Consider the following 21,847-nt stretch of genomic DNA (forward strand, 5'->3'; position numbering starts at 1 on the left):
CGCGGAGCGGCTGGGCCCGTGAGCCATGGCCGCTGAGCCTGCGCGTCCGGAGCCTGTGTTCTGCAGCAGGAGAGGCCACAGCAGTGAGAGGCCCGTGTACAGCCAAAAAAAAAAAGTTTGTTGTTTTCCTTCTTTAGCCAGTGTGACTTTGATACCATTAACTCTTAAGTGTCATTTTCTAAGTTTTTGGCCACACCCCACGGCATGTGGGATCTGAGTTCCCCAGCCAGGGACCGAACCCACGCCTCCTGCACTGGAAGGCAGAGTCTTAACCCGTGGACCGCCGGGGAAGTCCCTCCGTTATCTGTCTCTATCATTTCCCCCACTGGAACCCCAGGAGGGATCATGTCTGTCCCATCGCTGCTGAAGCCAACACGCAGAACAGGGTCTGCCACCTGGAAGGTGCTGCAATACCTGTCGCTCCCCGTGTAATGAGTACATGACCGGTATTGGGGTGCGGCCGGGCCGGGCATGGAGCAGCAGTGGGGGGTGGGGCGGGAAGCGTGTGCGGGGAGGAATCACGTCACTGATGCTGCCTCAGCTTTTGGAAGAGGCATTTGTCCGGGGGCGGGGGGACCGGGGCTTTCCTGCAGGAATCTGTTGTGCAAACGCATGTGGATAGGAGAACCGCCTGGTGCAAGTAGGGAATTCTCAGAGCTTCTCAAACACAAACTTGCGTACAGATCCTGGGGATCGAGGTAAAATGCAGGTTCTGAGTCAGCTGGTTGGGCCCAGCCAAGACCCTCCACTTCTCACAAGCTCCCTGGTGCTGCTTTTGCCACTGCTGTCCAGGCATTGCCTTTTGAGTGGGTTGGCGCTGCCTGGCGAGACACGGGCTAGATGAGACATGCTCCTTCCTTCATGAGCCCCTGTGGGCCCCCAGTTTCCCCGCTGTTTAACCATCACAAGCTCAACACTAAGTGCAGGGAGGGGGTCCGGAAGGGTAGGGCATACGGCCCGCAGAGGAGAGAGCCCCGTGGCTTTCTCTGATGTGTGAAGCCCTGGACCAGCAGAGAGCAGGGAGGCCGGGGCTCCAGCCTGAGAATCCTCCCCAGACTTGCAGAGAGAACTTTACAGTTGAGCTGAGCCTCAAAGCCGCCAGAAACCAACCCACACCGCAAGGCAGGAGGAAGTGCCCGGCCCACCCTCCTTCGTGGTTTTTTAGTCTTTCCTTCCTTTGTGGGCTGGACACTTGTCTTGCCCTCTTTCTGGGTCCCCGATGGGGCCTCTCGGGGCTGGGTGGGATCAGATGCCCCATGAAGATCTCTCTCGTTCTCTCTCTTTAAATTAAAAACCACAACTCGAAGGAAATAGCAAGTGTGAGGAAGGGGTGGTGGGGCTGGTGAGAGCCGGATTCAAAGCTCTTCTACTAGCTGTGTGACGATGGCTTAGTCACTTCACCTCTCTGGGCCTCATTTTCTTGCCTGTAAAATGGGGGGTCATTGGCGTCACCCATCATTGGGATGTGAGGGTGACTAAACATGGCTGAGCCCACAGAGTACTCAGCCTGGCACAGGAAACACGAGGGGGACTCGAGGGGGAAAGTTGTAAACCCACAGAAGCTGTGTGCCTCTGGACCCCTCATGGGTAGACCCCTCCCCGCTGGTCACTGGGGCAGCATCGCTGGACCAGCGGCCACCGTGTGTCAGCTCCGGCCCCAGCCCTGGGCTCAGGGTGGAGCAGAGCTGTTCCCATGGGTGGCAGGGAAGCCTTTGGCTGAGCTGGTTCAACCAGCCCCATGGGCACCTGGGGGTGGGAGGGGAAGAAGGAAATGAGACTGAAACGGGCCTTTACAGGACTGTTGAATCAGAACCTGCATTTTACCACGATCCCCAGGATTCGTGTGCAAGTTCATGTTTGAGAAGTGCCGAGAGTTCCCTGCTTTCTTTTTTTATTCTTTTATTTATTTCTTTATACAGCAGGTTCTTATTAGTTATCCATTTTATACATATTAGTGTATACATGTCAATCCCAATCGCCCAATTCATCACACCACCATCCCCACCCCACCCCGCCGCTTTCCCCGCTTGGTGTCCATACGTTTGTTCTCTACATCTGTGTCTCAATATCTGCCCTGCAAACTGGTTCATCTGTACCATTTTTCAGGTTTCACATATATGCGTTAATATACGATATTTGTTTTTCTCTTTCTGACTTACTTCACTCTGTATGACAGTCTCTAGATCCATCCACGTCTCTACAAATGACCCAATTTCGTTCCTTTTTATGGCTGGGTAGTATTCCATTGTATATATGTACCACATCTTCTTTATCCATTCATCTGCCGATGGGCATTTAGGTTGCTTCCATGACCTGGTTATTGTAAATAGTGCTGCAATAAATATTGGGGTGCATGTGTCTTTTTGTTTTGCGGTTCTTTTTGTGGTACGTGGGCCTCTCACCGCTGCGGCCCCTCCCGTTGCAGAGCACAGGCTCCGGACGCGCAGGCTCAGCGGCCATGGCTCACGGGCCCAGCAGCTCCGTGGCACGTGGGATCCTCCCGGACCGGGGCACGAACCCACGTCCCCCGCATCAGCAGGTGGACTCCCAACCACTGTGCCACCAGGGAAGCCCACATGTGTCTTTTTGAATTACAGTTTTCCCTGGGTATATGCCCAGTAATGGGATTGCTGGGTCATATGGTAGTTCTATTTGTAGTTTTTGGAGGAACCTCCATAGTGGCTGTATCAACTTACATTCCCACCAACAATGCAAGAGGGTTCCCTTTTCACCACACCCTCTCCAGCATTTGTTGTTTGTAGATTTTCTGATGATGCCCATTCTAACTGGTGTGAGGTGATACCTCAGTGTAGTTTTGATTTGCATTTCTCTAATGATTAGTGATGTTGAGCAGCTTTTCATGTGCTTCTCCACCATCTGTGTGTCTTCTTTGGAGAAATGTCTATTTAGGTCTTCTGCCCATTTTTTGATTGGGTTGTTTTTTTTAATATTGAGCTGCATGAGCTGTTTATATACTTTGGAGATTAATCCTTTGTCCATTGAATTGTTTGCAGATATTTTCTCCCATTCTGAGGGTTGTCTTTTTGTCTTGTTTATGTTTTCCTTTGCTGTACAAAAGCTTTTAAGTTTCATTAGGTCCCATTTGTTTACTTTTGTTTTTATTTCCATTGCTCTAAGAGGTGGGTCAGAAAAGATCTTGCTGTGATTTATGTCAGAGTGTTTTTCCTATGTTTTCCTCTAAGAGTTTTATAGTGTCCTGTCCTATTTTTAGGTCTTTAATCCATTTTGAGTTTATTTTTGTGTATGGTGTTAGGGAGTGTTCTAATTTCATCCCTTTACGTGTAGCTGTCCAGTTTCCCCAGCACCACTTTATGAAGAGACTGTCTTTTCTCCATTGTATATCCTTGCCTCCTTTGTCATAGATTAGTTGACCATAGGTGTTTGGGTTTATCTCTGGGCTTTCTATCTTTTTCCATTGATCTATATTTCTGTTTTTGTGCCAGGACCATATTGTCTTGATTACTGTAGCTTTGTAGTATAGTCTGAAGTCAGGGAGTCTGATTCCTCCAGCTCTGTTTTTTTCCCTCAAGACTGCTTTGGCTATTCTGGGTCTTCTGTGTCTCCATACAAATTTTAAGACTTTTTGTTCTAGCTCTGTGAAAAATGCCATTGGTAATTTGATAGGGATTGCATTGAATCTGTAGATTGCTTTGGGTAGTATTTTGGTAGTCATTTTCACAATATTGACTCTTCCAATCCAAGAACATGGTGTATCTCTCCATCTGTTGGTATCATCTTTAATTTCTTTCATCAATGTCTTATAGTTTTCTGCATACAGGTCTTTTGTCTCCCTAGGTAGGTTTATTCCTAGGTATTTTATTCTTTTTGTTGCAGTGGTAAATGGGAGTGTTTCCTTAATTTCCCTTTCAGATTTTTCATGATTAGTGTATAGGAATGCAAGAGATTTCTGTGCATTAACTTTGTATCTGGCAACTTTTCTGTGCATTAATTTTGTATCTGGCAACTTTACCAAATTCATTGATTAGTTCTAGTAGTTTTCTGGTAACATCTTTAGGATTCTCTATGTATAGTATCATGTCATCTGCAAACAGTGACAGTTTTACTTCCTGTTTTCCAATTTGTATTCCTTTTATTTTTCTTCTCTGATTGCCGTGGCTAGGACTTCCAAAACTATGTTGAGTAATAGTGGTGAGAGTGGACATCCTTGTCTTGTTCCTGATCTTAGAGGAAATGCTTTCAGTTTTTCACCATTGAGAAGGATGTTTGCTGTGGGTTTGTTGTATATGGCCTTTATTATGTTGAGGTAGGTTCCCTCTATGCCCACTTTCTGGAGAGTTTTTGTCATAAATGGGTGTTGAATTTTGTCAAAAGCTTTTTCTGCATCTATTGAGAAGATCATACAGTTTTTCTCCTTCAGTTTGTTAATATGGTGTATCACATTGATTTGCGTATATTGAAGAATCCTTGCATTCCTGGGATAAATCCCACTTGATCATGGTGTATGATCCTTGTAATGTGTTGTTGGATTCTGTTTGCTAGGATTTTGTTGAGGATTTTTGCATCTATATTCATCAGTGATATTGGTCTGTAATTTTCTTTTTTTGTAGTATCTGTCTGGTTTTTGTATTAGGGTGATGGTGGCCTCATAGAATGAGTTTGGGAGTGTTCCTTCCTCTGCAATTTTTTGGAAGAGTTTGAGAAGGATGGGTGTTATCTCTTCTCTAAATGTTTGATAGAACTCACCTGTGAAGCCATCTGGTCCTGGACTTTTGTTTGTTAGAAGATTTTAAATCACAGTTTCAATTTCATTACTTGTGATTGGTCTGTTCACATTTTCTATTTCTTCCTGGTTCAGTCTTGGAAGGTTATACCTTTCTAAGAGTTTGTCCATTTCTTCCAGGTTGTCCATTTTATTGGCATAGAGTTGCTTGTAGTAGTCTCTTAGGATGCTTTGTATTTCTGCGGTGTCTTTTGTAACTTCTCCTTTTCCATTTCTAACTTTATTGATTTGAGTCCTCTCCCTCTTTCTCTTCATGAGTCTGGCTAATGGTTTATCAATTTTGTTTATCTTCTCAAAGAACCAGCTTTTAGTTTTATTGATCTTTGCTATTGTTTTGTTTGTATTTCATTTATTTCTGCTCTGATATTTATGATTTCTTTCCTTCTGCTAACTTTGGGTTTTGTTAGTTCTTGTTCTCTAGTTCCTTGAGGTGTAAGGTTAGGTTGTTTATTTGAGATTTTTCTTGTTTCTTGAGGTAGGCTTGTATAGTTATAAACTGCCCTCTTAGAACTGCTTTTGCTGCATCCCATAGGTTTTGGATCATTGTGTTTTCATTGTCATTTGCCTCTAAGTGTTTTTTGATTTCCTCTGTGAGTTCTTCAGTGATCTCTTGGTTATTTAGTAACGTATTGTTTCGCCTCCTTGTGTTTGTGTTTTGTACATTTTTTCCCCTGTAATTGATTTCTAATCTCATAATGTTGTGGTCAGAAAAGATACTTGATATGATTTCAATTTTTTTAAATTTACTGAGGCTTGATTTGTGACCCAAGATGTGATCTATCCTGGAGAATGTTCCGTGAGCACTTGAGAAGAAAGTGTCATCTGCTGTTTTTGGATGGAATGTCCTATAAATACCAATTAAATCTATCTGGTCTATTATGTCATTTAAAGCTTGTGTTTCCTTATTAATTTTCTGTTTGCATGGTCTGTCCATTGGTGTAAGTGAGGTGTTAAAGTCCCCCACTGTTATTGTGTTACTGTCGATTTCCTCTTTTATAGCTGTTAGCAGTTGCCTTATGTATTGAGGTGATCCTGTGTTGGGTGCATATATATTTATAATTGTTATATCTTCTTCTTGGGTTAATCGCTTGAACATTATGTAGTGTCCTTCCTTGTCTCTTGTAACATTCTTTATTTTAAAGTCTATTTTATCTGATATGAGTATTGCTACTCCAGCTTTCTTTTGATTTCCATTTGCATGGAATATATTTTTCCATCCCCTCACTTTCAGTCTGTATGTGTCCCTAGGTCTGAAGTGGGTCTCTTGTAGACAGCATATATATGGGTCTTGTTTTTGTATCCATTCAGCGAGCCTTCAGTGTCTTTTGGTTGGAGCATTTAATCCATTCACGTTTAAGGTAATTATCGATATGTATGTTCCTATGACCCTTTTCTTAATTGTTTTAGGGTTTTTTTTTTAGGTCCTTTTCTTCTCTTGTGTTTCCCACTTAGAGAAGTTCCTTTAGCATTTGTTGTAGAGCTGATCTGGTGATGCTGAATTCTCTTAGCTTTTGTTTGTCTGTAAAGCTTTTGATTTCTCCATCGAATCTGAATGAAATCCTTGCTGGTAGAGTAATCTTGGTTTTAGGTTCTTCCCTTTCATCACGTTAAGTATATCATGCCACTCCCTTCTGGCGTGTAGAGTTTCTGCTGAGAAATGAGCTGTTAACCTTATGGGAGTTCCCTTGTATGTTATTTGTCATTTTTCCCTTGCTGCTTTCAATAATTTTTCTTTGTCTTTAATTTTTGCATATTTGATTACTGTATGTCTCAGCGTGTTTCTCCTTGGGTTTATCCTGTATGGAACTCTCTGCACTTCCCGGACTTGGGTGACTATTTCCTTTCCCATGTTAGGGAAGTTTGCGACTGTAATCTCTTCAAATATTTTCTCAGGTCCTTTCTCTCTTCTCCTTCTGGGACCCCTGTAATGCAAATGTTGCATTTAATGTTGTCCCAGAGGTCTCTTAGGCTGTCCTCATTTCTTTTCATTCTTTTTTCTTTATTCTGTTCCGTAGCAGTGAATTCCACCATTCTGTCTTCCAGGTCACTTATCCATTCTTTTGCCTCAGTTATTCTGCTATTGATTCCTTCCAGTGTATTTTTCATTTCAATTATTGTATTGTTCATCTCTGTTTCTTTGTTCTTTAATTCTTCTAGGTCTTTGTTAAACATTTCTTGCATCTTCTTGATCTTTGCCTCCATTCTTTTTCTGAGGTCCTGGATCATCTTCGCTGTCATTATTCTGAATTCTTTTTCTGGAAGATTGCCTATCTCCACTTCATTTAGTTGTTTTGCTGGTGCTTTATCCTGTTCCTTCATCTGGTACATAGCCCTCTGCCTTTTCATGTTGTCTGTCTTCCTGTGAATGTGGTTTTCGTTCCACAGGCTGTAGGATTGTAGTTCTTCTTGCTTCTGCTGTCTGCCCTCTCTCCCTGCTTTTTTTTTTGGGGGGGGGGCGCTGCACCACGTGGCTTGCAGGATCTTAGTTCCTCAACCAGGGATTGAACCCGGGCCATGACAGTGAAAGCACTGAGTCCTAACCACTGGATGGCCAGGGAATTCCCAAGAATTCCCTACTTGGCACCAGGTGGTTCTCCCATCCACATGCCTTTGCACAAAAGATCCCGGCAGGAAAATCCTGGTCCCCTCCCCACACCCCTTAGGAGAAGCTGCTCCCGGGCTAGAGCTTCCATGTGCCACCTAAGTCAGGGGTATTGTTCTTAGCAGTAAGACATTTCTTCACCTCTCTGCCTCGGTTTCCTCATCTGTAAGGTGGAAATATGTTCTTACCTTGTAAGATAATAATGTAGAGCTCTCAGAACGGTACCTGACACCTTGGGAGTACATAGAAGGTTAGCTGCTGCTGCTGTTAAAATTATCACCGTCATCATTTTAAAATGACAATCTCACTGCATGTCGGGCATTATGCTTAGCACCTTACCTGTGTTTATCTCATTCAGTCATTTCACTAACCCCATGATCCTGCTGGGATATCCCCACAATCCCCATTTTACAGATGAGAAATCAAGGCTCTGGGACATGCAGTGGCTCACCCAGGGCCACATGCGTGGTCAGGAGCGGAGCCTGGACCCGCCCCCAGGTGTACTTGACTTCACTTCCCCTTTGGTATTGGGGGGTGGTGCTTGGTCTGTACGCAATTCACAGATGAGGAAACTGAGGCTTGGAGAGTCATTAAGGTGCCCGTGGTGAGGGACAGTGTGGTTCTAGCTTCTGGAGAAAGGCAGCTAGGCTTCAAAGACACCCGCACAGACCTGCCAGGGGCTGTGCGGCCAGGACCCAAAGACACTGTGTCCCCAGTTTGATTCCTGGCACCTGCCTCACCTCTGTCAGTGGGAGGTCAGACCTCTTCTTTGTTGTTAATTTTCTCCTCCAGACACACAGTCAGGCTCTTCGAGGTCCTTCTGCCTCTATCCTCCTCCTGGGACCTTGCAGCCAGGGTCCCTCTGGCCCTTTGTAGGATGCCATGGTGCCGGGGGGCCCTTCTTGCCACCTTCACAAGCATGGGAACCGGGTGTCTCCTGGTGCCCCCTAGAACCTGCAGCATCCCCGTTTTGGGCCTCTGTTCCCTCCTGGGGAATTAATCAGGTCGACTTCCCAGGCGTGTCCCCAAATGTGGTCCTTCCAGCAGCCCTGGGACAAAGCTCCTCTGAGAGCCCCATCCAGGACTCGGCAAGGCAGAGCGGGGTTGTGATGCTCCCCAAGGATCTGCAGACTGACTCCTGGGGGCACCAAAGGGTGTGGATGCCTGGGGAAGGAGCAGGGCCTGGGGGCCAGGTGCCCTGCCCACACCCGCCGTCCCTTCTGCTCAGCTGCTCGGTCCACACTCCGTGTTCTGAGCCCCTGCGCAGCCCTCAGTTGTGCGAGGCCTTGAGGCTGTGGTGCTGTGGAGACGAGAGTCCTGTCCCCGTGCTCTCGGATGCCTGAAGGCCTCCATCCACGGAGCCCTTGCTCTTCGTCAGGCACCGTGCTGAGAGCGACAGCCGCCCGAGGCTCCTGTGTGTGGAGGAGCAAACGGAGGCTCAGAGAGGCTAAGTCACTTGTCCCAGGTAGCAGAGCTGGTAGAACGCAAGTCTGACTCCAGAGGCTGTGCCCACTTCACAGATGAGGAGACTAAGGCTGAGGAAAAGTTAGCAGTAGCCAAGACCCCTGGCCAGTGAAAGCCAGAGAGGGCTTGGGGGTCTCCTGCCAACTAGCAGCTGCTCGCTTCCTTTCCCTCCTCCCCAAATCCCCTCTCAAGCTCCACGTGGCCCCTTCGACTTGACCTGTTCCCATCCTGGGGGCTCTGGGTTTTCTGTTTCCTCCTGTGGCTGCTTCCCACTCACGAGGAAGAAGGGGAGGATGGGGGCCTGTGCCAGTGTGGGGCGACTGCCATGTGCATGGGGAAAAGGGACGGGGGCGGTGAGATGATCTTTCACAGCCTGAACACACCCGTGACCCCAGACCCAGAGCAAGGGCAGAACATCCTCAGCCCCAAGAGCTCCCTCCTGCTCCCTCCTAGTCAGCGTTCCCGGAGATAGCTGACCGTGAACCTGCACAGGTTAGCGCCTCACTTTCTGTTCTTTACATCGATGGAGCCATAGTGCAGTGGTTCTTTGCTTTTTGGCTTTTAAAAATAGCTTAGGGTTATTTTAAAACAGCCTCATTGAGATATAATTCACATGCGACACAATTCGCCCACTTGAAGTTTACAGTCAATTTTAGAATATTTTCATCACCCCTAAAAGAAACCCTGTGCCTACAAGCCATTAACTATCCCCCGGCCCCTGGCACCCACCATTCTGCTTTCTGTCTCTGTGGATTTGCTCATTCTGGACATTTCATATAAATGGAATCATACACTGTGTGGCCTTTTGTGTGTCTTCTTTCACTGCTAAGTGGTGAAATAAGGTTCATGCTTTTGAGGTTCATCTGTGTCGTAGCATGAGTCAGTACTGCATTCCTTTTTTATGGTCAAATAAATATTCCATTGCTGCAGGCCAGCTGCTCTGTGTCGCCCCCTTTAGAACTGGGCTCTCAGGAATCGAAAATGTTGGCGTCCACTGATGCCGGCTCCTGAGTTTGGCCAAGTGCTGCAAGCAAGCCAAGCTGGGAGCGCTGGGGGATGGGGAGAGGCGGAGACACACAGAGATGGAGAGAACACGGAGGCGTCGGGCCCCAGGCAGGTCCTGCTCCTCCTCCCTGAGCCTCAGCATCCCCATCTGTAAGGTGGGGGCAGGACAGGGGTCAGCTGTGTCATTACAGAATCTTCCAACTCTGACGGTGCTGAATTCTCCGTGTACGTGGCACTTCCTCCTTCCCAGCATGGGTTGGTTCTAGTTTCGAGTTCTGAATCTGAGGATCCCTGGACATCCTCGTTTTAAGTGGCTAACATCCTTCCTCCTCTCCCCACTGGGCGTGCCCCCTTGTTCCCCAGAATTACCAGCCTGTGCCCTGAGTCCCTTCCAAGGCCACTGGCCGTTGAAGTCCAGGGAGCTGGAAGCAGATTCCGAGAACAAAAGATGGCCTTATGCGGGAAGGTCAGGTAGATGAGGGACTTGCCTGCCTCCGCGCCTGCAAACCCACAGCCTCTAGGACCCAGCAACACCTGTGCCCAGCAACAGAGTGGCTGTGTTTGAAATTCACCCTCTCCCGCAAGCATCTCTCCTCCCTCTCTCTTTTTTCTGGCCGTGCTGCTGTTTGGCATGCAGGATCCTGTTCCCTGAGCAGGGAGACCAGGGATGGAACCCACGCCCCCTGCAGTGGAAGCGTGGAGTCTTAACCACTGGACGACCAGGGAGGTCCCTCTCTCTCTCTCTCTTTTTTTAAACAGCTTTACTAAAATACAGTTCACATATCCTACAATTCACCCACTAAGATGTGCAATGCAATGGCTTTTAGTATGTTTACAGAGTTGAGCATCCATCACCAGTCAGTTTTACATTTTCATCATCCCCGAAAGAATCCCCATACCTTTAGACACCATCCCCATTCCCCATCACTCCCAATCCCCCAGCCCCTGGCAGTCACTAAGCTACTTTCTGTCTCTATGGGTTGATTTATTCTGAACATTTCATATGAATGAAATCATACACTATGTGGTCTTTTGTGTCTGGCTTCTTTCACTTAGCACTGTGTCTTTAAGGTCCGTCCGTGTTGTAGCCTGTATCTGTATTTCATTCCTTTCTATGGCTGAATAATATTCTCTTATATGGATAGACCATATTTATCCAGTTATCTGTTGGTAGACATTTGGGGTGTTTCTACTTTATGGCTGTTAGGAAGAATGCTTCTATGAATATTCATGGGCAAATTTTTATGTGAATGAGTGTTTTCATTTCTCTAGGGACATACCCAGGTATATACCTAGGAGTGGAATCCCTGGGTCACATGGTAACTCCATGTTTCTCACTTGTTGAGGTCCTGCCACACTGTCTTCCAAAGCTCCAAGCCAGCATCCTGCTTCTCTGATTCCAGAAGGGCCAACTGAGGTTTCCCTACCTAAGTTCTCTGACCGCTCGGAATGGGGTGCAGATCTTCTGTCGCTGCATCTTCCTGGGGGTGGATGTCTAGGACGTTTATCAGATTCACAGGGGCATCTCTGAGCCTCCAGACCCTCTGTGGTCCTGCCAGTCCAGAGGTTAGAGGAGGAGACAGACCAGTGCAGCATATTCCAGTCCTGTCTCATTCTGGACTGTTCTTGTGGAGTCTGCTCAGGATAAAAAAACACAGCTTGAGAAATGATGAACATGCTCTCTGACATCTGCTTTCTCTTCTCACTCTTTCCCCGGTGCGCCCCCTCCTTGGTACCCAGCAAGGAGAACTTCAACAACATCCCTGACCTGGAGCTCAACCCGATCAGATCCAAAATCGTCCGTGCCTTCTTCGACAACAGGTGGGTCTTTCTCCTGGAGCTGCCGGTGGTGGGTGACTTTGGGGGAGCATTTGCCCTTGTAACTTCTTGCATGACTCGTGTGCTCGGAACAGCCCCTTAAGCTGACGCAGAGAAGAGGGGGCTTTGTCAGGTAGGAGCTACAAGCCACAGGTCCAGGGTCTGGCAGTCCTGGATTCATGGCTGGGCGACTTGGGACAGCTCACTCAATCTCTCTAGGCCTCTGTATTAGTTAGCTATGGCTGTGTAACAAATTACCCCCAAACTTAGCAGTTTGAAACAATATATATTTATTGGCTAACCATTTTTGAGAGTCAGGGATCTGGGTTCTCAGGCTCAGGGTGGGTCAACTGGGGCTGCATTCACCCGAAGGCTCGATTGGGGGAGGCTCTGCTTCCAAGCTCACTCTCCTGGCTGTTGGCTGGAGGCATCTCATGGACCAGTCGCCAGGGCTACCACACCTGGCAGCTGGCTTCCTCCAGAGTAAGATGTTCCAATGAGAGAGAGGGAGATTGGGCACCTGAGATGGAAAACACCATCTTTTGGTAACTTCATCTTGCAGATAACATGCCATGACTTTTGCTGTATTGTCCTCATCAGAAGTCACTGGGTCACCTCGCACTTGGAAAGGGGACTACATGGGGCATGAATACCAGGAGGCAGGATCACTGGGGCCCCTCTTGGAGGCTGCCTCGGTTTTCTCACATATAGAACGGAGGTAATAATAGCGCCTGCCTCTCAGGGTTGCTGTGAGGCTGTGCTGAGAAGAGGTATGTTAAAGAGCCAGGGTAGCTGTCGTTACGCACAGCACCCTGGCTTACAGACTGAGGCAGAGAGAGGCACCATGGACAGTATCCCAAAGCTGAGGCTGACACCAGAGCTCATGTCCCCAAACGTCTGGTGTCGTTGGAGTTGAAAGACTCACATATACTCATGGAGATCACTGTGTCTGAGGCTTGGTGGAGAGGTGCAGGGGTCGGGGGGTGAGGGGGTCACGCCCTCTCCAGGCTGCCAGAACCTGTGGACAAACACACCAGGGGCCCAGGCCTGACACCCTGTGATCTGCAGAGATCGCTGAGAAGCAGAGAGAACTGGCAGAAAGAGGAAGTAAGGGACTAGGCATGTCCCTTCCTTGAGGTCATATCATGGGTGGGGACTCCTGGACGGGTTTCAAGTGGTACGAGCCTGAACCGCCCAGGTCTGGTTCTGCCAGGGCTGCAGGGCTCTGAGGAAGACTCCAGGCCTCACCTGTTCATGGGTTGGGGCTACGGGGTCCTCAGGCTGCCCCAGAAAATGCAGAGGCCTTCCTCCCGGACCTGTGGGGTGAGACCTGAGGAGAGAGTGCCCAGGAGTTAACTAGGCAAAGCAGAGAGAGACCAGAACTGCACGTGCAAAGACCCTGTGGCACAGGGAGTGGTGCGAATGGCAGAGGGGGCCTGGCTGGAGCACAGAGAGGCCAAGCATGGTGAGAGGTGTGGGGTGGGCAGGGTCCTCAGCTCCTTTTTAATCCTGGCTCTGCCTGTGGAATCCCAGAGGGAGGCCTGGGTAGGCAGTGAGGCAGAGCAGGATTGGGGGGGCTGGCAGCTAGTGGAGAGGGGAGGTGGCAGGGAGAGCGGTGATGCGGCCCCCAAACGTGGAGACGACAGGGTTGTCAGGGCCTAGAGTTGGAGGCATCACAAGAAGATGGTACAGGGTGACCAGAGCCTAGCGATGCCTAACATGTGTCTGTATATACACATGCCTGCATGTATGTGTCTGTGAGGCTTGTTTCCAAACAGCTGGACAAGACTGGGCCAGTTGTGAAGTTGGCTGGGCCCCGGGGACCCAGCCTTCTGTGGGTTGGAGCTAGAGGGGCTGGTGTCTCCTGGCCCTAGGTGTGCTAAGGTGAAGAGAGGATGACACCCCAGAGGTCCTGGCAAACCCTGCTTCCCCCGGGCCTGTGGAGCCCACCTAGGGCCAAGGGCTTGGTTCTTCCATCCTCACCGCTAGCCCAGGAGGAGACAGGTTGGGCTGGAGAGGGGCCCGAGGGAAACCTCTGGTATCCTGATTGGGGGGTGGGTTTCTCAGGGGCACACATTGGTCCAAATGTAAGATATGTGCCTTTTACTGTATGTAATTATTCCTTAAAACAAATCTGGGGACTTCGCTGGTGGCGCAGTGGTTAAGAATCCGCCTACCAATGCAGGGGACACGGGTTCGAGCCCTGGTCTGGGAAGATCCCACATGCTGTGGAGCAACTAAGCCCGTGTGCCACAACTGCTGAGCCCATGTGCTGTAACTACTGAAGCCCGCACGCCTAGAGCCCGTGTGCCACAGCAAGAGAAGCCACCGCAGTGAGAAGCCCACGCACCGCAATGAAGAGCAGCACCCCCCTTACCACAACTAGAGAAAGCCCACGTGCAGCAACGAAGACCCAACGCAGCCAAAAATAAATTAAAAAGTAAATAAAAATAAATAAATTTATAAAACAAAACAAAAAAAAAACAAATGTGGCCCGAGGTAGCTTGGTGCTCAGCTGTCCCCTGTGGGAACCAGAACAGATCCAAGAGTTGCGTTTTCAGCTCTTAGAGTGGAATTCAGGCATTGCTAGGCTTCTGTCCATGAGCGCTGCCTCTGCTGAGGGGACAGTGCATGGGCAGGGGCCAGAGGACAAGAAGGCGTGCCCTGAGTCCACAGTCCATAGTCAGAGGCAGGAGAGACCCCCTACTGTACTTGGGGCATCTGAGGTTAGGACAGAGCTCTTAAGGGCGGCGCAGGTTCAGTGGCACCTAAAGGGTGGAGGAAGGGGCCTTAGTCGATCAGGGAACGTTGAGTGCCCAGAAGGTGGGCATTGAAACAAGCTTTTGAGCCCCTGGGGAGGGGAGTGTGGTGGGAAGGGGTGGTGAGAGCTGGGCGGCTGGGACCAAACCTCTTGGGCCTGGGAGACAAGGTTGGGGGCTTGGAGGTCACCCCAAGAGCTGGAGGAGCTTCCCAGAGGGCATCGAGCAGGGGAGCAACAGAGTCTGATTGCTTTTTGCAAAGCTCATTCTGTCTGCATGTGGTGTGCCCACTGAGATGGTGGAGGCTGGACCAGGCTATCCCAGGAGAGACGAGGAGGGATCCCAGAGAGATCGGAGGAGTGAAACGAGATGGACTGGATATGATGGGGACGGAGTCCAGGGATTCCCGGGTCTGCATGTCTGCAGTGCGGGCAGCTCACGAGGCACCTGCTCTAGGGAATTGCTATAGGAAGATGACGCACGACAGCAGGAGAGGGAAGGCAGTGGCCAGTAGGGGATGGCGAGAGCCTCCCCTGTGGGGCCTGGGGCCTCAGCCTGGGGCGGCTGCTTAGAGACACGATGTGGAGAAAGGGAGGCCCCGGCTGAGTCGGTGGGCAGCCCAGAAGTCACCAAATAGGGGAGGATTAAGGAAAGACTTCCCTAGCCTGGACCCAGAGCAGCTCGGCGCCTGTGCATCCTTCACATCTCATCCTGTAAGTTCCAGCAAGGAGGTGGGGGAGGACTCAAGAGGAGGGGCTGGAGACGGGATTTTCCTTTCAAGAAATACCAGCGTCCACCTTGCTTCCTAAGACGTTTTGAACCAAGAAGCTGGTCTTGGAGGGCAGTTTGAGCTGGGTCTGTCCCCATCTCCAAGGGCTCTGATCCTTACAGGGTCATCGGAGAGTTAAGGAAGCGAAAAGACTGCTCTAAATCAGGCATCCTTGCAGAAGGAATGCTCTCGTGCTGGACTGCAGATTTGGATGTAGCCCCTGTTCTTCTGTCCCCCGACCCAGGTCTTGGGTGCTCCGCTGTGGAAGTGGACTGGAGTGCACGTGGGTCTGGCTCTAGGTGCTGCGTCTGGGTTTCCTCGGTCTCTGCATTGTGGTCACCTTTAGAGACCATGGTGCCGGCCCATGTGGACCTCCCGGGGACGCTAGGAGGAGAAGGGGTGCCTAGCCCCTGAATCAGGTCCCGATGCTGAAGCAGCCAGGTCTCGACCTTCCCTGAGAAGGACCCGTTCGTGGCCAGCCTGCCCCGGGGTTGATCACGTGTCCCCCGAGCTCACTGTCATCCCTCTCGCTGTAGCCTGAACCCCTTGAGAAGGACGTGCAACCCAAACATAGCGAAAAGTACCTCTGAGGAGCCCGATAGATCCTGGGTCTATTTTTACGCCCTGTAAATTTGGACTGTGCCCTTGACAGGAAGAACTCTGAGATTATTAAAAATCTGCCTGGAGTAGCAATGGAAAAACTTTGTAAGATAGAAGATTTCCGGGAAGACTGAGAAAAAACACTCAAAGACTAGGCTTCCTGAATCCAGGAGATCTCGCCGTACCTCTCAGATTTGTTGTTTCATGATCCACCTTCCCTGTTCCAGGCTCGGGAGCCACCACTTTCTGGAAAATGTCCTGGAATGGAAGATTGGGAATAGCGAGATCTCTAAACTGTGAAGTGTGGTGCACACTTCAGGGGCAGTATTTGAAAAGGAGTAGATGGGCCCCTAGAGAGAGAACCTCAAATGTATTCCTTTAAACCGAGATATGGTCCTAACCGCAGGTGGGACCCAAATGCACTTGACAAGCACTAGCCCTTGGCTCTTATCCCGGGCCATCTGAGAACTGTCTCTTTGCAAGGATGCACAATGAGGGCAGAGGGACCCTCAGCCCATCAGCCCAATGGCCACCTGCACCAGCGGAAGTCGGTTAGTGATGAGGGTTTGGCAGCAGTGGGCCAGGAGCCCGTGTTTGGTTGGCGTCACCTCCAAGCTGTTTTCTCAACTATTCTTCTCTGCCAGGACCCTCACCCAGAGGCTTTTCAGTGCACGCACACATTTGCTGAGTACCCGCCGTGTGCTAGGCACAGGGCAGACCCAGCCTTGGCTTCGCTCCCTGAGCCCCGCCTGGAACACAAGCCCTTTTCTTGCCCCTGCAGAAAAGCACATCCATAGGGATGTTGGAGTGGTGGGAAAGTGCACGGGGAAGGGAGGTGTGACACAGGCTACCCTGGGACTCTGTGCCATGATCTATCAGAAAACCTGCAGTCATCGGCGAGTTTTGCACTTTGGTAGGGAACGTTACTCAGAGATGCCTGCAACTGATCGTTGTGCTGGAGTTTTAAACAGCTGATAGCAGGAATTGGCAAACTTTCTCTAAAAGGCCAGAGAGTAAATATTTTAGGTTTTGCGGGCCACACGGTCTCTGTCACAGCTGCTCAACTCTGCCTCTGTAGCTTGTAAGCAGCCACGGATACTATGCAAATCAATGGGCCTGGCCGTGTGCCAATAAAACTATTTATGGACGCCGAAATTTGAATTTCATGGAATTTTCACTTGTCATGAGATGCTATTCTTCTTTTTCCCCAGCATTTTTTTCAACCATATTTAAAACATAAAAACCCTTCTTAGTCTATGGGCTGTATAAAAATAGGCAGCATGTGGGATTTGGCCCCCAGGCTGCAGTTCGCTGACCACCCGATCTAAAGGTAAGGGTCAGGAGATGTACCTGGGGCAATTACTGCCTCGGTTTCCCCGTGTTTAAGTGCCCAGCTCTGTGTACCGCAGCATGCCCGGGCAGCCCTCCATCCCAGCAGCTGTGCAGTTGCCCGTGTCTCCCCCCAGGCCCTCAGATGGTGATTTCTGGTGGGGCGGGGGCGGGGGGGCTCGGGGAAGGGGCTGGACTGAACTGCCCTGGGGCCCCGGGGCCCCCACGAGCAGGTTGTTGGGAAACAGAACCCAAGGCTGGGACAGCCATACTAGGTGAAGTGTGTGCGCAGAAGGGCCGGGTTCTCGAGGGCTCTTGGTAGCAGAAGGACAAGCTTCTGTTCTTAATGCATTTCCGACACCCCCTCGTGGCTCCCGTAGGAACCTGCGCAAGGGGCTCAGCGGCCTGGCTGACGAGATCAACTTTGAGGACTTTCTGACCATCATGTCCTACTTCCGGCCCATCGACACCACCATGGATGAGGAGCGGGTGCAGCTGTGCCGGAAAGAGAAGCTAAGATGTGGGTGTCCCGGGGCCCCTCCCCGGTGCGCACCTGGCCGCCCCCAAGTGGGGGTTGGGGAGGGTCGGGTCAGGTTGCACCAGCCCAGGCCTTGGGGAGGTTGGTCCCGATTTTCACACACACAGGGTGGCGTTTGCACCTCCCTCTCCTCCGAGGCTGTTGCGTGGCAGCCTCCTTGTTGACACTTCTCAGCAGCTGGTGGTTTTCTGGGAACAGAAGAAGGTGTCAGTGATTGGAAAAGGTTAAGGCCCTTGGTTTGGACAGACCTGGTCCAATCCAGCCCCTTCACTAAGCAGCTGTGTGACCCTGAACCTGATGGTGGGGATGAGGACTGAGCATAAGGGTGATTCTGAGGCTGGGTAGGATCTCGGGTGCTTCCTGAAAGTTCCTTTCTTCCCTCCCCTGGCCCATGACTGGCCACCATACGCAGTTTCACGGGGTGGCCTCTGTGGGGCTCATTGGTCCCGGAGGAGCCTCTGCTGGCCCTGGGCTCTGAGCAAGTTTAGCTGGGATCGGCCTTGGTGGGGGATGGCACAGAGTCCCAGGGTGGCTTGCGTCACACCTCCCTTCCCCGTGCACTTTCCCACGACTCCAGCATCCCTCTCCATCCCACCCGAGGCAGCAGCGTCTGCAGGGACATGTCAACACGGGTCTTGGGCTATACTTAGCTCAGGATGTGTACTGAGGGTTGTTGGGGGCAGGGCGGTGATGCCTGGTGTCCGCCTGGCTTCCACACTGTTCCAAGGGCCAGGTCAAGGGGTGTGAGGGCTGTGGGATGGGACGGACTCTGGTTCAAACCCCTGGCTGCCCCTCCCTTAATGGGGTGGCTGCGGGCAAATGCCTTAGCTTCTGTGAGCTTGGCAACCCAGTCTGTGAAATGGGCTCAGGGCAGCCCTGGCCTCACGGGGTCATGTGAGGATGAGAGGAAGAGATGTTTGCACAGCGTCGGGCTGGATAAATGCCAGGACCAAGGACTTTGTGAGCCTGAGGCTGAGCTAGGGGGCAGAGAGGTCACCTCCCCTTTAGCTCCTGGCTCTGTTGGGCTGCGGGATGCTGAGTGATGTCAGTAAAGGGACCACGTGATGTCACTAGGAGTGAAATAACCAGAGCAGGTGTGAATGCCCCTCGTACCATCAGGGGCCGGCTCAGATCAGCCACGGGCAGGATGTAGGCAGCCGGGTCCATGATCTGCCACAGGCCTGGGACGACAGCCACCCTCTTGGGTCTGTCAGGAATGACACTATGAAATAACGCTGATCTGGCTTCCTGTTAATGAGACTATCACATCATCTGCACTCACAGTGTGCCAGGCGGTCGCTGGCCCTGGTCCACCAGCCTTAGCTCACCTGGCAACACCATGAGGCAGATGTGTGGTTACTCCCATTTTACAGATGGAGAAGCTGAGGCTCAGAAAAGTTAGGTCACTTGCCCAAGGTCACCCACCAGGAAGTGGTCGGTCTGGCCCCATGGCCTTTGCCCTTGCCCTCTATGACTTTGGCAGGTTTCCATCAGTGGGGTCTTTTGCTCAGTTTGAGGTAGGGGAAGGTCGGGGGGCAGGGGGACCCAGGCTCCCCTCCGCCTTGCCTGACTCAGCCGCTCTCTGCCCCCTGCCGCCCCCCAGTTCTGTTCCACATGTATGACTCGGACAGCGACGGCCGCATCACCCTGGAAGAGTATCGAAATGTAAAGTATGCTCCCGCGCCGGCGGGCCCCAGCGCCTCCCCTGCCCTGTGGCCGGGATGGAGGCCCGAGTTCAAAGCGTGTCTGCTCCACCGGCAGGTGGTCGAGGAGTTGCTCTCCGGAAACCCCCACATCGAGAAGGAATCTGCGCGCTCCATTGCAGACGGGGCCATGATGGAGGCGGCCAGCGTCTGCATGGGGCGGATGGTGAGAGCTGCCGGGGCTGGACCCCCAGATCCCTCCCTGCCCCTGCCCACCCCGCCGTGCCGTGCCCTGGTACTAGTCTGTGTTTCTGGAAGGCCTCAGCGGTCAGAGACTGTGCGTGTCCTGCTTGCCGCTCTAACCGGGCCTGGCGCAGACCACTGTTCAGAGGCCTCTCGCTGCTTTCCCGTCGCCCCCAGAAGACCGGCCCGATGTCCCAATCCCTGGGAGGTCAGGCCAAGCAGGGGAGTCTGGGCTTTGGGGGCCGTAGACCCCACTACGTAGCTTCCTCGGGCCCATGGGCAGTGCCTGGCACAGTGCCAGGCCCGGTTGGCATACAGCCCAGGCTTGTTCTCATTTAATTATTAATGAGGGGATTTGTGGCCTGGAGGGCAGGGGTCAGCAGGGAGCTCTCTTGAGGGCCCACAATCTGGGGTCCAGCGAGGAGCTGGGAGCAGCGGGGAGTGACGTGTAGATGAGACAGGAGAGGGGCTGGGCCATCAGGGCTTGTGTGCTGATGAGGGTGGGAGGCTCCCTGCTGACAGAGACGAGAGGATTCTACCAGAGGCACTTGCAAGGCTTCCAGGGTGGCCCAGGCGGAGGGCCATGCTCGAGCTCTGATGGGGAGGAAGGCGGGTGGGCCCACGTGATCAGGAGCTGGGACACAGCTGAGGCTTGTCGGGGTCCCACTGGCGTAGCAGTGGCTGGATCATTTCTTGGAACCGTGCTGTCGGGCCTCCGGTGATGTCAGTGGGTTAGAGCAGGGTTTCTCCGCCCGGCCTTTTTGACACGTGGGGTTGTCCTGGGGTTGCAGGGGGTTGAGCAGCCTCCCTGGCTTCCACCCACTAGATGCCAGTCACACCCTCCAAGTCGTGACAACCATGTCTCCAGACATGGCCCACTGTCCCTGGGGCGGGGGGGCGAAGTCACTCCCCAGTGCAGAACCATTGGCGCAGAGGGGCACAGGAGCGAATGGTCAGGGCAGTGGTGACTGGCACGTCGTATGAGCGGTCACTGCCAGCTTTTAGGTGCTCTGATGGCGCCGTCGTCAGGGTGGGGAGGCACGACTCTGGCAGGCGCCCCCTGGAGGCTCCAGGCAGCCAGGTGCCCCCAGGGTCACCTGTAGGGTGACCACACAGTGTGTGCAGGCACCCTGCTGGGTTCTTCACGTGCATCACTTCATAGCTTTGTAACCTTGCTTCACTGGTGGGGACATAAAGAATTTTCTGGACTTTGGGGGCAGCGACCTTTTTGCTGCGCTCGGTGAACTCGCTCTTGCAGGGCCGGGTCCACTCCAGACAGCCCCTGACGCAGGGGCTCAGAGCCCCCCCGGGAGCCGTGCGGGCAGGCACGTGACCATCTCCATGGATTTTGTTCCCTGAGGGTTTCAGGTGATCCCCCTGGGGCCGTCCCCTCTGGCTCCTGTGTATTTATAGTGGCTGCAGCCCCGGACACCATCATGGCTTTGGGGTGACCCCAGCCCAGATGGAGGGGTGTTTTCCTGCTCACTTTCTCAGCCTGTATTTCATTTGTCTGCTTCGGGGACCCAGGGAGAGGCTTCTGGCTTTGGCGAAGCCACCCCACTCAGACAATTAACTGCCACGGAAAAGGCCGGTGACCTCGGTGGGGAGCGTGGGGATTCCCCTGCCGGGTTGCCCGAGCCAAATTCCCATTTGATTTAATGACACTCTCCTTCGTTAAATTGCTCCCCGTCCCATTCCAGTTTCAGTTGGCGACAGTTTTCTTAATTTGCTGTAGTAAAATTGCTGGCAGCTGGCAGCTGCTGATCTGCATAAAAGCTGCACAACCTTAGAAGCCGGGGCATTCCGGGGGTCCGTGCCGGCTTCCCAGGTGTGCATCCCGCTCACCGTGTGCATCTTTCTTTATGTGCGGATTCTCTGTGTGCTCTTAGAGTGTTTTCTTGTGTGATCGTCGACCAGATACACACAGAGGCGCAGGGTGAGGGGTGGCCGAGTCAGTTCACACCCTGTGGACTCTGAGGACGCTTAACATTTCTGCCTGCACCTCTCGCCAAAGACAAATGACGCACCCCCCACTGTAACAGACCTCCGAAGCTGGCTGTCGACTGCGGCAGTGAGCTCTTTCCAGGGTGTTTCCCTGGAAAGCCTTGTTGTGGCTGGAGGCTGGGGCAGCTGTGCTGGGGTCTCAGCCTAGGGCGCTGCCCTGACCCTGCAGCCCCTCCACCCGGTGCCCACCCTTCATCCCGGGTCTTGGGCCGGGGGGACCTTATCTGTAATTAGCTCCCCTCGCTGCCCTAGGAATCCAGAGTCTCTGGCAGGGAGTGGGCAGCCACTTCTCTCTGCTCCCCTAGGCAGGA

General features: G+C 51.8%; 1 protein-coding gene across 1 annotated transcript in view; it reads left to right on the forward strand.

Moving 5' to 3' along the window:
- The window catches only part of TESC (tescalcin), a 67,471-nt gene that overhangs the window by 41,080 nt on the left and 4,544 nt on the right, over positions 1-21,847 (forward strand). The window contains exons 3-6 of the mRNA XM_007455856.1: positions 11,574-11,654; positions 17,489-17,628; positions 19,250-19,311; positions 19,408-19,515. Of these exons, the coding sequence (XP_007455918.1) occupies positions 11,574-11,654; positions 17,489-17,628; positions 19,250-19,311; positions 19,408-19,515 (391 nt within the window). The remainder of the gene's footprint in view (positions 1-11,573; positions 11,655-17,488; positions 17,629-19,249; positions 19,312-19,407; positions 19,516-21,847) is intronic.

The sequence above is a fragment of the Lipotes vexillifer genome, unplaced genomic scaffold (genome assembly GCF_000442215.2).
Source record: "Lipotes vexillifer unplaced genomic scaffold, Lipotes_vexillifer_v1.1 scaffold970, whole genome shotgun sequence".
Taxonomy (NCBI): Eukaryota; Metazoa; Chordata; class Mammalia; order Artiodactyla; family Lipotidae; genus Lipotes; species Lipotes vexillifer.